This window comes from Mirounga leonina, unplaced genomic scaffold, assembly GCF_011800145.1.
Source record: "Mirounga leonina isolate KUSES-001 unplaced genomic scaffold, KU_Mleo_1.0 Mir_168, whole genome shotgun sequence".
In the NCBI taxonomy this organism is placed as follows: domain Eukaryota; kingdom Metazoa; phylum Chordata; class Mammalia; order Carnivora; family Phocidae; genus Mirounga; species Mirounga leonina.
The window spans coordinates 46,458,758-46,476,010 of record NW_023270426.1 but is presented as its reverse complement, the minus strand read 5'-3'; the positions used below and the strand labels follow the sequence as shown (position 1 = coordinate 46,476,010).

Sequence of the window (17,253 nt, the reverse complement as noted above, 5' to 3'; positions counted from 1 at the left end):
TGTTAGGCTGAGAAACTCTTTATCTCTACTTCTTCCAAATGATAGCCCAGGACCCTGGGACTTCTTCCAAATGATAGCCTTGCTCAGTAAGATCATCTAAACAGATCATCTAAACAGAAAATAAACAAGGAAACAATGGCTTTGAATGACACACTGGACCAGATGGATTTAACAGATACATTCAGAAACATTCCATCCTAAAATAGAATACATGCTTTTCAAATGCACACAGAACATTGTCCAGAGAAGGCCACAAAAAGAGGTCTCAACAAATTATAAAAATCGAAGTCATACAATGAATCTTTCCTGACCACACTATGAACTAGAAATCAACTACAACTACAATCAACTACAACTACAAAAAAAATTCTTTTTTTTGTTTAAACATTTTTTTTTTAAGATTTTATTTATTTGACAGAGGGAGACAGCGGGAGAGGGAATGCAAGCAGCGGGAGTGGGAGAGGGAGAAGCAGGCTTTACACCAAGCAGGGATCCTGATGCGGGGCTCAATCCCAGGACCCTGGGATCATGACCTGAGCCGAAGACAGACGCTTAACCACTGAGCCACCCAGGCGCCCCTGGATAGAGTATTCTTGGCTGCAGATTTTTTTCCTTTCAGCACTTTAAATATAACATGCCACTTTTTTTTTTTAAGATTTTATTTATTTGACAGAGACACAGTGAGAGAGGGAACACAAGCAGGGGGGTGGGAGAGGGAGAAGCAGGCTTCCCGCTGACCAGGGAGCCCGACACGGGGCTCGATCCCAGGACCCTGGGACCATGACCTGAGCTGAAGGCAGTCGCTTAACGACTGAGCCACCGAGGCGCCCCTAACATGTCACTTCTTGCTGGCCTGCAGAGTTTCTGCTGAAAAAGCCCCTGATAGCCTCATGGGTTTTCTTTGTATGTAACTGTCTTCTTTTCTCTTGCAACCTTTAAAATTCTTTATCATGGGGCGCCTGGGTGGCTCAGTCGTTAAACGTCTGCCTTCGGCTCAGGTCATGATCCCAGGGTCCTGGGATCGAGCCCCACATCGGGCGCCCTGCTCTGCAGGAGGCGTGTTTATCCCTCTCCCACTCCCCCTGCTTGTGTTCCAGCTCTCACTATCTCTCTCTGTCAAATAAATAAATAAATAAATAAAATAAAATAAATAAAATAAAATTCTTTATCACTCATTTTTCCATTCTAATTCTGTATCTTGATGTGAACCTCCTTGGGTTGAATTTGTTGGGGATCTCTGTGCCTCCTGAATCTGGATCTCTGTTTCCCTCCCTGCATTTGGGATGTTTTCAGCTATTTTTCCTTCAGATACATTTTCTGCCCTCCTTTATCTCTCTTCTTGGATCACTATAATGCAAATGTTATTATACTTAATTGAGTCACTGAGATCTCTAAGTCTATACCGATTATGGAGTATTTGTCTTTGATCTCTTCAGCTTGTTTGCTTTCCATTACTCTGTCCTCCAGGTCACTGATACATTCCTCTGCTTCTTGTAGCCTACTGTTTATATTTCCATCTATTGTATTTTTAATTTTATGTATTGAGTTCTTCATGTCTGATAATGTTGTTTTTTTCTCTCTTTGCTCAGGGTCACACCGATAATGTCCACTCTTTTCTCAAGTTTAGTGAATATCTTTATGATCATTACTTTATTATTTATTTATTAATTATTACTTTAAATTCTCTGTCAGGTATACTAATTTCTGTTTCACGTAGATCTCCAGTTGTGATTTTGTCAAGATTTTCATTTGGGACAAATTCCTTTGTCTCCTCTTTTTTTTTTTTTTTGTCTACCTCTCTGTTTCTTTGTCTTAGGAAAGTCAACTATGTCTCCTGGTCTTGAAAGTAGTTGCCTTATTAAGAAGAGGTTCTGTAGTGCCCTACAATGCAGTGTCTCCTGTTCACCAGAACGTTACACTTCAGGGGAGTCTTCTATGTGTGTTTCTTGCATCCTACCATTATGCTTTCCCTATCAGTCCAGACCCCTGCACAGACTCTGCCTGTTGTGAGCTATGCTTGCTCTCTGTGGTATTAGTGAGACCCAGGCAGGCTGGTCCTGGCGGGGCGTGACTATAGGAAGGCTCAGGGGTGGTGCAGCAGTGTTTGCAAAATTTGCAGGGTCACTAGGAGTAGGCCAGATCCCCTAAATTGCGGTGGTGGCTGGTCACGCAGCATGTGTTAGCGGCCTGGCACAAGGCACATGTCTGAGGTAGCAACAAGGGGTGCATGGGTCTGTGTGCATGGGGGCTAGGGGCCTGTGGCCAGCTGGGCAGGGCACACACGTGACGTCAGCAAAATCTGCACTGAGCTGCTAGACCTGGCCACAGGCCCCAGAGTGCGGTGGCCACAGCGGCACAGCATGCAGAGGCATTGACTGGGTGGGGCATGTGCAGCGTTAACAAAATTTGTCCTGAGCCCAGGGCCAGCGGACTTGGAGTGGGCGAGTCCTCAGGAGAACTCATGGGCCTGGCGCACTGCTAGCGGGTTAGTAGCAAGTGTCTGTGCAGCACTGCCTCTGGCAGGTGTCTCCGTGTTTATGCTGAGGCGTAGCGGAGGAAAATGGCCCCTGCCAGCTCCTCTGTTTCCAGAGAAGTTCCCCAGCGTGCCCCGAAATCCATATAAACAGATCTCCTTCCCCTGTTGCCTCTTGCTCAGGCTGTTATCTCTTTAAGGGTGGGGACCTGGCTATCACACACCTTCCTGGCTCCCCTGCTGCTGAGTCAGCTGACGTTCAAAGCTCCAGACTCCCAGGTTTGCGGTTATACAAACTCACGGAATTTAGCCCTTCTGGGTTTCAAGGCCAGATGTTATACGGATTTATTTTACCTGTGTGGACGCCCTGGTGCTTTCCCTTCTCTGCGGCAGTAGCTCTCTCCCTCCTGCTGGCAAATCACTACCACCTTTCTGCCTTTCCTAACTTCTCCAGTGCCGGCAGTTTCTCTGCATTTGGTTGTGGATTTTGTTCTGCTAGTCTTCAGATCGCTCTCCAGTTTATTGACTTGGATGGGAGTGATACCTAGTTGTAAATGTGGGACGGAGTGAGTTTAGGGTCTTCCTACTCTGTCATCTTGCACCCCCCCCACACAAATGTTTTAAAAACGGCTTCATTTGGAACTTTTGGTTAGCTATTTGGTTATTATCTCATTAATGGTGTTTGTTTGCTTGGTTATGTTGTGAATAACAACACTAATGCTTTAACACAGATATTTGGAGTTCCTGACAAATACATTTTTCTTGCTATTCCCCCCCCATTGGTACATATGTGTATATATATATATTTTTATTTTTTTTATTTTTAAAGATATTTATTTATTTGAGAGAGAGAGAGCACATGAGAGGGGGGAGGGTCAGAGGGAGAAGCAGACTCCCCTCTGAGCAGGGAGCCCGATGCAGGACTTGATCCCGGGACTCCAGGATCATGACCTGAGCCAAAGGCAGTCGCTTAACCAACTGAGCCACCCAGGCGCCTAATATATATTTTTATACACACATATACATACACAAACAGTGGGGAACCTGGCTAGCATTTCAGAGATTTAATGCTGACATAAGTAGTGGTAGTATAAGGCCATGATAACTTGTGGTTTTGAATTTTGAATGGTAAAGATTAGCTCATTTTCATTACTTCTATATAAATTTAATCAGAATACAATGCATAAGTCAAGAATTTTAATGCAGAGGGGCGCCTGGGTGGCTCAGTTGGTTAAGCGACTGCCTTCGGCTCAGGTCATGATCCTGGAGTCCCTGGATCGAGTCCCTTATCGGGCTCCCTGCTCGGCAGGGAGCCTGCTTCTCCCTCTCCCGCTCCCCCCTCTTGTGCTCTCTCTCTCACTCTCTCTCTCAAATAAATAAAATCTTTAAAAAAAAAAAAAAGAATTTTAATGCAGAATAATTTGACCTTTTTGGTAGTCCAGATGAACTTTATCCATGACTTTGTATTGTAGAAATTCTACCAAGATTTTGTTTTCATTTGTACAAATAAATTTCTTTTTTGGGGGAAAATTTAGTAATGAAAAGGGTTTGAAAAGGAGAATTTAACTTTGTAGGAATTTTTTTCTCTACTTTGTTCCATGTAGCTACCATTTACTTATCGTTTACTGAGCTAGGTACTTTATATAGTCTCATTTCATTCTTATAACAACCCCACAAGGTTGCATTTATTAATCTTACAAACTAGGTTAAGTAACTTGCTTAAGGTAATAGAGTAGTAATGGTAAAGGTGGGATTTAAATCTAGGTCTGTCTGGGCTTTTTCATTGCAGTGCCCTGCCTCCTGTCCAGGGATCAGGCATGAGGAACATAAGTTAAAGAAGGGATAATGAAAGCTAAACTAGGGGGAAAAAAATGAAAGGAATATCGAGTTCAATAAAATTAAAATATTTAAACAGATTTTTATCTTAGTTGTTACAGAAAAAATATTTTTATGGAAAAATTACTAATTTTGCTGGAAAAGCTTTTTCTAGAACAAGGGCTTATTTAGAGAAAGATTAAGGGCTCTAAATATTAAACAAGATATTTTACAAACAGTCTGAAAGCAAATTAAACTGTCAAGTAGAGGGTCGCCTGGGTGGCTCAGCTGGTTAAGCATCCCACTCTTGATTTCTGCTCAGGTCATGATGTCAGGGTCCTGGGATCAAGCTCCGCTCAATGCGGAGCCTGCTTGGGATTCTCTCTCTCCCCCTGCCTTTTCCCCCACCCCCACTCACGTGCGCGCGCCCACACACTCTCTTTCTGTCTCTCTCTAAAAAAATAAACTGTCAAGTAGATATCATATCGCAATGAAATGTACTTGGTATCAAGCCTGTGTCATCATTTTCTTTGCTAGATGTTGATGATGGAGACACGGTGACAGATTTCATGGCTCAAGAGCGAGAAAGAGGCATTACTATTCAGTCTGCTGCTGTTACCTTTGATTGGAAGGGGTATAGAGTCAATCTAATTGATACACCAGGTATGGTGTTGTTCTAGCAATGCAGAGATGCATCATTGGAGGTTTTTTTTTGTTTATGGATGTGTTTTCTTTTAAATTGTGGTAAAAAAGAAATATATAAAAAATATATATGCATCATAAAATTTACCATCCTAACCATTTTTAAGTGTACAGTCAGTAGTTAAGTATATTTACATTGTTGTGAAATTCTCCAGAAGTACTTCATCTTTCAGAACTGAAACTGTGTATTTATTATACAACTACTCATCTTTGTCCCCTCCTCCTACCCCTGGTAACTACCGTTTTTTACCTTTTTTAACTACCTTAGATACTTCGTATAAGTAGAATCCTACAGTATTTGTCCTTTTGTGACTGGTTTATTTTGCTTAGCATACAGTCCTTCAGGCTTCATCTGTGTTGTAATATGTGACAAGATTTCCTTCATTTTTAAGGCTGCATAATATTCCATTGTACATATATAACATGTTTTGTATATATGCAAAACTTTATACCATTCATCCATTGATGGCCATTTGGGTTGTTTCCACCTTTTGGCTATTGTGAAGAGTGTTGCTATGTACGTGGTCTGCAAATAGGTCTTTGTGACTCTTCTTTCAGTTCTTTTGAATATATACCCAAAAGTAGGTATATGCTGGATCCTATTTTGTTTTGTTTTTTTAAAGAGTAAGTATTATGTTTCTCATCTTTTTCTTAGGTCATGTGGACTTTACCTTGGAGGTTGAGCGCTGCCTTAGAGTGTTGGATGGTGCAGTAGCTGTGTTTGATGCCTCTGCTGGTGTAGAGGTAAAAATACTGCCAAAGCTACAACAGCATGATTTTTTTTTAAAGTAGAATGTATTAGATTTAGTTAACTGTAACCCTATATAAGTTCATATAATTCAAATTACGATGAAAGGAAATTGGAATTTAATATTGCAGTGTGATATCAGATATTTCACAGTAAAAGGAAAGTAGTTTGCATTTCTGTAGGAAATACGAAAGTTGGTGTTGAGAACTATGAAGGGCTTGAGATTCTTCTACCTTACTTTCAAGCTAACTAGTTAGTCTGCCACAGTTATATGGCATGCTGGCAGAAGACACAAGACTCTTGAGTCATAGACAAAGAACTTTATTAGTCATAGAAATAGCAATAGCCAGAGTGATAGTGTTATCTTGTGTTATTTCCTCAAGACCCAGTTCCCACAGGATGATCTAAAGGGAGGCATGTGACAGCTGCACATGCAGGGGAACCCTGTGCTTAGAAAACGCATATGTTTTATAAGGGGCAGTAAGCATGCCTACTGGTTGCTCTGGAGAGAGACATTATCTTCCAGGGTTATAAGCAAACCTACCTTTTATTTATTTATTTTTTTTATTTTTTTAAAAAAGACACATTTATTCAGCGTCATGATCAGACTATTACATCTAGCAATCAACAGCATGGGTGCAAAAAAAAAAAAAATCTACATTAAAACCCTTTGTTGGAATGCTTTACACTTTCCACAGAACAGAAACTAAAATAACCTGTTATACAATTAGTTACAAATACAGTCCTCGAGTTTTTTGCCCATACACATGAGTATTGTCTAAAACATGTCTTCTTTGTAGCAGCTAGGCCCTGCCACCACTGTGCTTGGCTGAGTTCACAAATCTGTTGTAACCTGTAGCTTCCCTGTCACTTCTCTGGCTCTCCTCTCCTGCTAAGCTTTGTTTCCTGGCAGTAATTAAAACCTTCTGCCACTGCCATAGCTACTGCTCCTGCTGGAACCACCATAGCCACCTTGGTTTCGTGGTTTGGCAAAGTATTAGCCTCCACCACCATAGGGGCCAGAGCTTCTGCCTCCAAAATTTCCTCCTTTCATGGGTCCGCAAACCTACCTTTTAATCCAGAGGGAGACACTGTCTCTATCTTTCTAAGCTGTTGATCATATCAACATCTTTTTTTTTTTTTAAGATTATATTTATTTATTTGACAGAGAGCGAGAGCACGAGCAGGGCGAAGGCAGAGGGAGCAGCAGACTCCCCGCTGAGCAGGGAGCCCGATGTGGGACTCGATCCCAGGACTCTGGGACCATGACCTGAGCCGAAGGCAGATGCTTAACGACTGAGCCACCCAGGTGCCCTATATCAACATCTTTGAAAGCATAGTCCAGAACAAAGGCAGTCACTGCCTATCCTAAAAAAAATACGTAGAAAGCTGAAAGACCCATGAAGAATTATCTCCCAACAGTTAATATATATTAAATTCTTGAATAAATCTTAAAAACAGAATTATAATAATTTACACTGGGGTTAGTTATGCACTCTTTAGCTGGTATCCCCATTTGTCTTATAATCTCAAGATTGGCTCAGTGTTGAATAAAGAATCATCTTCAGTTCTTCTAATCTTAAAATTTTACTAAAAGTGATGCCTAAAGTGATCAAAATTAACATACTCCAAATGGTACAAATTTACAGTATGGGCTTCCTGATCTGATGCACTAAGAAGGACACAACATTACCAGTGTTTTATTCCTGGCAGAATGTTTGGCCCCAGTCTGATCATGAGAAGACAGTCAGATGAATGTAAATTGAAAGACATTCTGCAAAACAACTGGCTAAGGCTTTTCAGAAATTGAAAAAAATGTAAATGTAAGGAAAATGAGTGATGTCAAGTAAAAAGTTGAGGTACTATTTTAGTTTAAACGATTCTGAAGATACAAGAAAATTAAATGTAATATCTTTGGCAGGATTCTGGATCTAAAAACAAAAAGTTAAAAAGGACATCATTAGGAAAACCAGAAAAATTTACATATAGACTATGTTACTAGAAAAAAATATGTGTCAGCTTAAATTTTTTTTGAGTGTGATCATTGAAAATGATTATGTAGGAGAATGTTCTTATTTTTAGGAAATACAGGCTGAAGTATTTAGGATTGAAGTGTCATGATATGTGCATCTTACTCTAGTGCTTTACTTCCCACCCACACATACACATACGTTGTTAATTTGAGTACTTTGACCAATAGATGCCAAGATGGGGTACATGTATAGGAGATTTATTGGGAGAAATGCCTGTGAAGAATAGAGAAGAAAAGAGAGCAGTGGCAGAGAACAGTTAGACCACAAAGCAGGTCTGACGTCTGTCTATAAAGGAGAGGGTAAAAGAAGAAGTATTGGGTAGGAAGGGTCTCAGACTACAGCATAGTTCCAAAAGGGGTTTGGCGAAGCTGATGGGTAGTCCTCAAGCCAAAGTCACCTGTTGGAGAAGTCCCACAGGTCTTAGAGGAATAACCTACATTAGTATTTCTGCCGTACTCAGCTATTAGCTGGGCCTTGAGAGACCATGGTGGTAGACAAGATGAGCAGCAGTTGGGGCTATGAGTTAATTAAATTCTTTGTAGTAGATCCCAATGGCATGTTCCCATAGCCACACATATAATGTGTGCATATGCACGTTTGAAGAAGAAAAGGCAAGTATGGCAAAGTGTTCATATTTGGTGAATCTAGGTGAAGGGTACATAGATACTTATTGTACTATTCTTTCACCTTTTTTATAGATTTGAGATTTTTCTGAATGAGAAGTTGTTATATATACATATATTTGTCATGTTAGATTAAATATTGTATGAATGGTAAGTTTCCAGAGTGCATTAACACTATTATGTAGGAAAATATTGTTTTAGGAAGTATGTGCTGAAATTTTCACAGTACATATGTATGATCAAGGACTTGTATCCAGAATATCTAAAGAACTACAAATCAGGGATAAAAACTAACAACCCAGTAAAAAAAATAGACAAAGGACTTGAGTGGATACTTCACCAAGAAAGATATATGAATGGCCCAATGAGCACATGAAAAGATGATCAGTCTCCTTGGTTATCAGGGAAATGCAAATTAAAATTACAAAGACTATTTCATACCCACAAGAATGGCTTAAATTAAGAAGAATGATGGCAAATACTGTTTGAGGATGTGGAACAACTGGAACTCTTTATCCAATGGAATGAGAACATTTGTCCCCTAAAGACTTATTCAAAATGTTTATAGCAGCTAAATTCATAATAACCTTAAACTAGAAAAAACGTAAGTACTCATCCACAGGTGGATAGAAGAACCAGTTGGTACATTTATACAAAGGAGTTTAGCCAGAAAAAAAAAAAGGAGAAAGGAAAGAAAGAAAGGAAAAGAAAAAAGGAATGAACCAGTATACCCAACAACATGAATGAATGTCAGAGACTTAATGTTGAGTTAAAGAAGCCATGCTATTTATATGAGATTCAGAAATAGGCAGAATGAATCTGTGGTGACAAATATGAGAACAAGTTGTTTATGAGGGATGGGGAATATATGCAAGTGTACTTATCAGAACTCACTGTACACTTGAGTGCTTTTAATTCTATGTAAATTTTACTCAATAAAATTATAAAGTGGCTTCTGTTTTAGATAATGTCATTACATTCACCTTTTTATGCTCTGCTTCAGGGCTTTGGGACTCCACTAGGCACAGGTACTATAACAGACTGGAACTTTTGAAATATTTATAAAAAGTAGAATTAAAAGAAGTCAAATAGAAAAGCATATGAGAATTGTTACTTAGAAATACAGTTACTGGCTTTTTTTCCCTCTTCAGTTTACATCAACATTCAAACGTTCATAATGAAAATTTTTATCACAATAGCATTTTTGTAATACACTCCTTTATGTTTTGTTGTTTTTTTTTAAAGATTTTATTTATTTATTTGACAGAGAGCACAAGCAGGGGGAAAGGCAGGCAGAGGAAGAAGCAGGCTCCCTGCCGAGCAGGGAGCCCCATGTGGGGCTCGATCCCAGGACTCTGAGATCATGACCCAAAGGCAGACGCTTAACCATCTGAGCCACCCAGGCGCCCCCCTTTTTGTTCTTTTAACATCACAACAACTATATGAATTAAGGCAAAAGTCCATATTTCACAGGTCAGCAAACTTACGAGTTCAGTATTTTGTGACCTGTACTAGGTAAGGTGAAGCTGGACAAAAATTACGTCTTCTAATTCTTGGTTGCGTCCTCTTTCTGTGATTCTCAGCACCTTCCAGCTGTGTGTTCTCTTTGTGTAGCAACCTAAATCACCCCAAGTGGTATCCTCAGTTCGAAGCACACTGTCTATCACCCTTCATTACATTTTTAGCTGTTAACCTCCTAGCAGAAGAGTGACTCTGGAAGTGTAAATGCAGCAGCACTAATTCTGTGCTAGAACAGGGCCCAATTCCATGTTATAATAGCTTCTTAGATCTGTTTGTTCTTTACATAATGACATAGTTGTTTTTGTCCAATATGAGGTTGTTTTCTTTTTCCTTTCTCCTTGCCTTAGGCACAAACTCTCACAGTGTGGAGGCAAGCTGATAAACACAAGATACCTCGAATCTGTTTTTTAAACAAAATGGACAAAGGTGGAGCAAGGTATTTTAAGTGTTTTTTTCCCCACATATTAAAGTAGAAATAAAATTTGAGTTTTTAATTGACTATAGCTTAAATTTACAAACAGCTGTTCTCTGTAGAGTATAAATATTCCATGGAATCTCAATTCAATCCCATTAAAAAGTTTCAAAGCAGGTAGTTCATAGGTTGAATAACAATGTGGGATTAATAGAGAGCTGATAGGTGATGAATCATCAGATTCTACTGCAGAGAGGCTGTATCCTGTTTTCTAGAAACCTGACAGAGTGATGTCTTGCTGATCCACTGGTTCTAGAGCAGGATGAAATAATCCCTGTGTTGCTGAAGGCTGTGGTCATCCCCATCATTGCTTAAAGGTAGAGGGTAGATGATGATTTCCTGTCCCTCGATTTTTTTTTTTAATATTTTATTTATTTATTTGACAGAGAGATAGCGAGAGCAGGAGCATAAGCAGGGGAATGGGAGAGGGAGAAGCAGGCTTCTTGCCAAACTGGGAGCCCGAAATGGGACTCAATCCCAGGACCCTGGGATCATGACCTGAGCTGAAGGCAGACGCTTAACGACTGAGTCACCCAGGCGCCTTCCCCCAATTTTCTTTAGCTACTGGCTAACATGCTCTCACTAAAAGGGAACTGGGAGAGAATGTAGATGTTTTAAGACCTGTATAGAGGGCAAAAAAGTTAATACTAAGATGTGATGGTAATGCTCAAAAACTCACAGAATGGTAATCCAAAATGGATACATAGTTCTGAGAACATAATTCAGAATTCAGAGAATCAAGAATAAATAGGATTTTGGGGTAATGTGATAAGGAGAGAGAGCCTGGTCTGTGGTGTGAGAGTGGCCAAAACAAAACGTAAACGATCTCTCTCCTAAAACCACACAGTATGCTTTCTGTTTATGTAATTTTCTACTGTAATTCTAAAGCTGATAACATGATACTAAGAATAAGAATGCCTAAGATAAAGGTATAGAAAAATTAGGCTGCCTTTTGGAAAAAGGTGGGAGTTGTGGTGTGATAGCAAATGTCATTGTTAGAAGAAAAAATCCTTGACTCATTATCACAAATCATGCATTTGAATCTCAACTGCAATTTATTATCTGTGATTGTGATCAGTTGATTTAATCTTAATTTCAAGCTATAGATAAGTGAAAGATAACAATAATAATACCCTAGATACCTGTGTGGCAGGATTATGGTAGATACTCAGGCATTGTTACCTGAAATTGACATTGAAAGTTTATTCAACATACTGTCCTATGGAAAACTGTTAAATGGTGAACATTAGAGACAGTAAAAAGGGTTGTAATTTTAGGGAACATTCTTAAACCTGTTTTAAGAATCTTAACATTTTTAACTCTAGTTATTTTGCTTTCTGCAGTTTTAAGTATGCAGTTGAAAGCATCAGAGAGAAGTTGAAGGCAAAGCCTTTGCTTTTACAGGTTGGTTGATATTTGGTTGATTAATACCAACAACTCCAGGGGCACCTGGGTGGCTCTGTCAGTCAGATGTCTGACTCTCGATTTCCAGTCAGGTCATGATCCCAGGGTCGTGGGATTGTGAGGGAGCCTGCGTAAGATCCTCTCCCTCTCCCTCTGCTCCTTCCTCTGTGCTGGCACATGCCTGTGTTCACTTGCTCGCTCTCTCGTTTAAAAAAAAAAAAAGGCAACAACTCCCAGTTTCCTCATCAGCTTATCTCTTATTTATTTATTTATTTATTTTTTAAAGATTTTATTTATTTGACAGAGTTAGCGAGAGCAGGAACACAAGCAGGGGCAGAGGGAGAGGGAGAAGCAGGCTTCCCGCGGAGCAGGGAGCCCGATGCGGGGCTCGATCCCAGGACCCTGGGATCATGACCTGAGCCGAAGGCAGACACTTAACGACTGAGCCACCCAGGCACCCCCTCATCAGTTTATTTTATTGTGACATATATTTTTAAAACTATCTCAAAGACAGTGAGAGAAGGAATGTAAGCAGGGGGAGTGGGAGAGGGAGAAGCAGGCCTCCCGCCGATCAGGGAGCCTGATGTGGGGCTCGATCCCAGGACCCTGGGATCATGACCTGAGCCGAAGGCAGACACTTAACGACTGAGCCACCCAGGTGCCCCTCAAATCTTTTTTGAAAGAGTTGTCATGTAAATAAAAGTAAATATAGACTATGGTAATAATGATAATAGACATTTGGGGGAAAGTAGGGAAAGATAAGCTTTATCACTGATTCAATTGTAATTGAGTGGTCATTTAACAAAGTTAATAATCTCACTCTGACTTGGAGTTACCACTTGGTGAAGGCAAAGCTTTCAAAGGAGTTGTGGATGTTGTAAGTAAAGAAAAACTTCTTTGGAATCGTAAATCAGAGGATGGAAAAAACTTTGAGAGGAAACCCCTTTTGGAAATGAGTGATGCTGAGTTGCTGAAGGAGACAACTGAAGCAAGGAACGCCTTAATTGAACAGGTAAAATAAATACTTGGAGTTTACATTTGTGTAAATATTTAGAAACTTTAAAATATTTTATACATTATGAAATTTTTATAAAATTACATATGGAAATTGTAATGAATAATAGAATGCACACCAATGTTTGTACCACCCAGGTTAAGAAATAGAATATTAGCAAATCTCTTTAATCTCTGTGTGCCATTTACTGTTTATATTTCTCTTTTCCACTAATCATTTACACCTCCCACCACCGCTATCCTGACTTTAGTGTTTTTCTTTCATTTGCTTTGCTTTATAGTTCGCAACAAATGTATGGATTCATGACTTAGTTTTCCATGTTTTTGAACTTTACATAAATGGAATGATAATTGTTTTTATTTTATAACATTTTTTGCAGATTCATTCCTGTTGTTATGTGTGGTTTGCTTCATTTTCAATCTTGTATAATGTGCCAGTATTATTATACCACAATTTATTGTCTGTCCTTCTGTGGATGCACTTTGAGGTTATGTCTTCTTTTTTGCTGTTGGAAACAGTGTTGCTGTGAACATCTTTGTATGTATCTCCTTGTGTATATGTGTAAGAATTTGTTTAGGGTTACACCTGGGAATGGAATTGCTGGGTCAAAGGGTATGTCCATCTTTTACTTTATCAGATGTCACATTAACTTAGAAAATTTTAAAACCATTAATTTTATAGTAGAGAACTCTGGTCCTCTTCCAACCTCAAAGTTGGTTGTTTTTTTTTTTTTAAGGTTTTATTTATTTATTTGAGAGAGATTGAGGCAGAGAGCCTTAGCAGGGGGAGGGTCAGAGGGGAGAGGGAGAAGCAGACTCCCTGCTGAGCAGGGAGCCTGATGCGGGGGCTTAATCCCAGGACCCTGAGATCATGACCTGAGCCAAAGGCAGACGCTTAACCGACTGAGCCACCCAGGCGCCCCCACCCTCAAAGTTTTAATGGAAAATAGTAAGATTGTTAATATTTATATTTATATTGTACTGTTTGTATATAGACTAATAAGTAAAACATGCCCTAAATAAACTCTCTGAATCTTATGATAGAGAAAAACATTTGAGATTTGAGTCCGAACCATTTGACTTTTTTACTTCTAAATTAAACTGTTAACAGTAGATCCTCTCATCATTAATTTTTTTCATTCATCTTTGTATGAATTTATTTTTGAAGTAATTATTTTCCATTATACAACATAGTAATCATCTTTATCATTAACAGAATGTTGATTGTTATTTTTATTATTGGGTAACAGTTACTGAGGACCTATGATGATCTAGTTTAAGTGCTTTTTATATATTATTTAATCCTCACAATGACTTATCCTTGTTTTACTGGTGGGGCAACAGAAACTTAGAATCCTTAAATAAGTTGTTATACAGCTAATAAGTAGCAGAGCTGGAATCTGAACCCAGGTCTGTCTTCATTTGGAGGTAGAGCTCTTACCCACTTTGCTATACCACTTCTCTAATTTGGGAGGCCATAAACAGAATAAAAGTGGAATTGACATTTATTAATCAATAATTGGGTACATAATTGGTTCCCCTTTGAGGTTTTTTTGTTGTCTTATGTGTGTCTTAGGACATGATGGTATATAATGAAAATAAAATTTGAGACTGTGCAAAATAATAAAGTGCTAATTATAAGGAATATCCCCCAAGGAATATATATTCCTTGTAATTAGCACTTTATTTTTGTATAGATAGTCTCAGATTTTCTTTATTTTTGTTAGAGAGTAAGACCACATCACACCCATTAGGAAAGCTACTATCAAAAAAAATCCCACAAACCCCCCCCCCGCAAACCAGAAAACAAGTGTTGGCAAAGATGTGGAGAAACTCTAACCTTTGTGTACTATTGGTAGGAATGAAAATGATCCAGCTACTATGGGAAACAGTGTGGTGGTTCCTCAGAAAACTGAAAATAGAATTACCATATTATCTAGCTGTTCTGCTTCTGGATGTATGTCCAAAAGAACTGAAAGCAGGGTCTTGAAGAGATAATTGCATGTCCTTGTTCATAGCAACATTATTCATAATGGCCAAAGGTGGAAGCAACCCAAGTGTTCATCTACAAGATGAGTAGATAAATAAAATATGGTATATACATATAATGGAATATTATTCAGCCTTAAAAAGGACGGTTCTGACACATGCTACAGTGTGGATGAACCTCGAGGACATTATGCTAATTGAAATAAGCCAATCACAAAAACAAATACTGTACTGATTCCACTTATATGAGGTATTTAGAGTAGTCACATTTGTAGAGACAGAAAGTAGAATCATAGTTGCCAAGGGCTAGAAGAGTGGAGAGTGAGGAAGAGTTTGTTGCATGGTATAGATTTTTGGTTTTGTGAGATTGAGAAAGTTCCAGAGATTAGTTTTACAACAATGTCAATATACTTAACACTACCCAGCTATTTAGTTAGAAATGGTTAAGATGGTAAATTTTATGTTATATTTTACCACAATTAAATTTTTTTAGAGAATAAGATTAGTGTGGACTAGAATCAACTTCCTGTGTTCTGAAGATGAATAGTGATAATTACACTTACTGTATACTTAATGTATGTCCTAGAAGCATGATTTGAATTGGTTATTTAATCCTTCCCCTGTGAGGTAGGTACTAGTATTATCTCCATGAGTAACCAAGGTAAAAAGAGGTGATGTAACTTGACCAAGTTTTTGAACAAGTTAGTAGTGGAGCTCTTTTCAGGCAGTTTGACTTCAGAGCTGTGTTTAACCATCATATATACTTTTTTTTCAGGAGAATGGTTAGGTATGTTTCTACAATAGTTAGCAGTTAGGAGTGTGTTTTTTCTCCCCAAGTTGGAATGTTTTGCTCTCTTGTACTATCATTAAACTTTTGAATCCTTTTTTTTTAGATTATTTATTTATTTGAGGGAGAGAGTGATCACAACTTGGGGTGGGGGCACAGGGAGAAGCAGACTCCCCGCTGAGCAGGGAGCCCGACTCAGGACTTAATCCCAGGACCCTGGGATCATGACCTGAGCTGAAGGAGATGCTTAACTGACTGAGCCACCCGGGCGCGCCCACTTTTGAAACTTTTATTAAACTTACTGTCAGCTGAATTCTGTTTCATACTGGCAGATGATTAAGAAAAGAACATGAATTAGATAATTGCATTTTTATTGCTGAAGTGATGCCCTTGACCCCCAATTTAAATCTGTTCCCTCAGTGCAGGATTACAGTAAGATGAGTTACTTTAGTTGGAGTGTCTTAGGAGATCTGGTGAACATTCATAATGTTAAAGGAATACCAAGTGAAATTTTTATGAACTGAGACTTACATATTTATCTAAAAATAGCAATCCCTTATATATATTATCACTGGCTCTAAATTGTGTATCTTATTTCTTTTGAGCACTCTGAGTAGGTAGCACTTTATCTGACTATTGCTTCCCATGAATCTAGGGAACTCATCATATCCTATCTTCAGTTTTTTTAAATATTTTATTTATTTATTTGACAGAGAGAGACACAGTGAAAGAGGGAACACGAGCAGGGGGAGTGGGAGAGGGAGGAGCAGGGAGCCCGATGCGGGGTTCGATCCCAGGATCCTGGCATCACGACCTGAGCCGAAGGCAGACGCTTAACAGACTGAGCCACCCAGGCGCCCTCTATCTTCAGTTTTCAATCCTCTCTCCTTTCCTTTGAAAGAAACACTGTTTATCTCTTGAGAAGATGTAGAGAGTTCCTTGGCCTGCATAAGATAGATCATGTAGCTGTCTTGAAATATTTGGATAATGTACCTTTATGGTATTTGGACTTAACAGTTGTGACAATAAAAACAAGTTACAGAACTAAAACCTTTTCTTTATAGGTTGCGGATTTGGATGATGAATTTGCTGACTTGGTTTTAGGAGAATTTAGTGAAAATTTTGATTTGCTACCAGCTGAAAAGGTAAATTTTATTATTCATGTACTTTGATGAAGTATTATTTGGCTGTGGTTTAATTTCTCTGTCTCAGGTGTTTTTTTGTTTTTTTTTTTTGACTTTGCATAGCATTAGAAAAGGCTGACTTAATTAGGAGAACAGTAAAGTCAAGTCACTATCAGTACAAGTACTTAAATAATGGTAGTGATTTCCTATTGTCATATGTGCTGTATAAATCAGAAATGAATCTCTTTTACTGCTGTTGAGTCAGCAAAAGTCAATTCTTTGCAGCATTTTCATTGCGATCATTTTTCTAAGTACTTGAAGGAAATTATGGATAGAAATTTTATATTGAAAATTTATTGGTTTTGTAGACTGCTGCAATGATTATTTTTCTCATTTTTTTCTGAATATGATTTAATTTTTCTTGGAAACTTTTTTATTTTCTTTTCAAATATATTAAGCCAGAGAATAGACATGTTTTAAATAGTGATAGTAATAGAATTAGACACATTTCTTCAAAGCATTTTTGCTTTTTCTACCAGAGACCTTCC

General features: G+C 38.6%; 1 protein-coding gene across 7 annotated transcripts in view; it reads left to right on the top strand.

The window, feature by feature from the left end:
• GFM2 (GTP dependent ribosome recycling factor mitochondrial 2) overlaps positions 1-17,253 on the top strand; it is a 59,556-nt gene that overhangs the window by 18,084 nt on the left and 24,219 nt on the right. For all 7 annotated transcript variants that reach the window (XM_035014652.1, XM_035014648.1, XM_035014653.1 and 4 more), the window contains 6 exons: positions 4,826-4,951; positions 5,646-5,734; positions 10,263-10,351; positions 11,731-11,791; positions 12,624-12,803; positions 16,646-16,726. In XM_035014652.1, the coding sequence (XP_034870543.1) occupies positions 4,826-4,951; positions 5,646-5,734; positions 10,263-10,351; positions 11,731-11,791; positions 12,624-12,803; positions 16,646-16,726 (626 nt within the window). The remainder of the gene's footprint in view (positions 1-4,825; positions 4,952-5,645; positions 5,735-10,262; positions 10,352-11,730; positions 11,792-12,623; positions 12,804-16,645; positions 16,727-17,253) is intronic.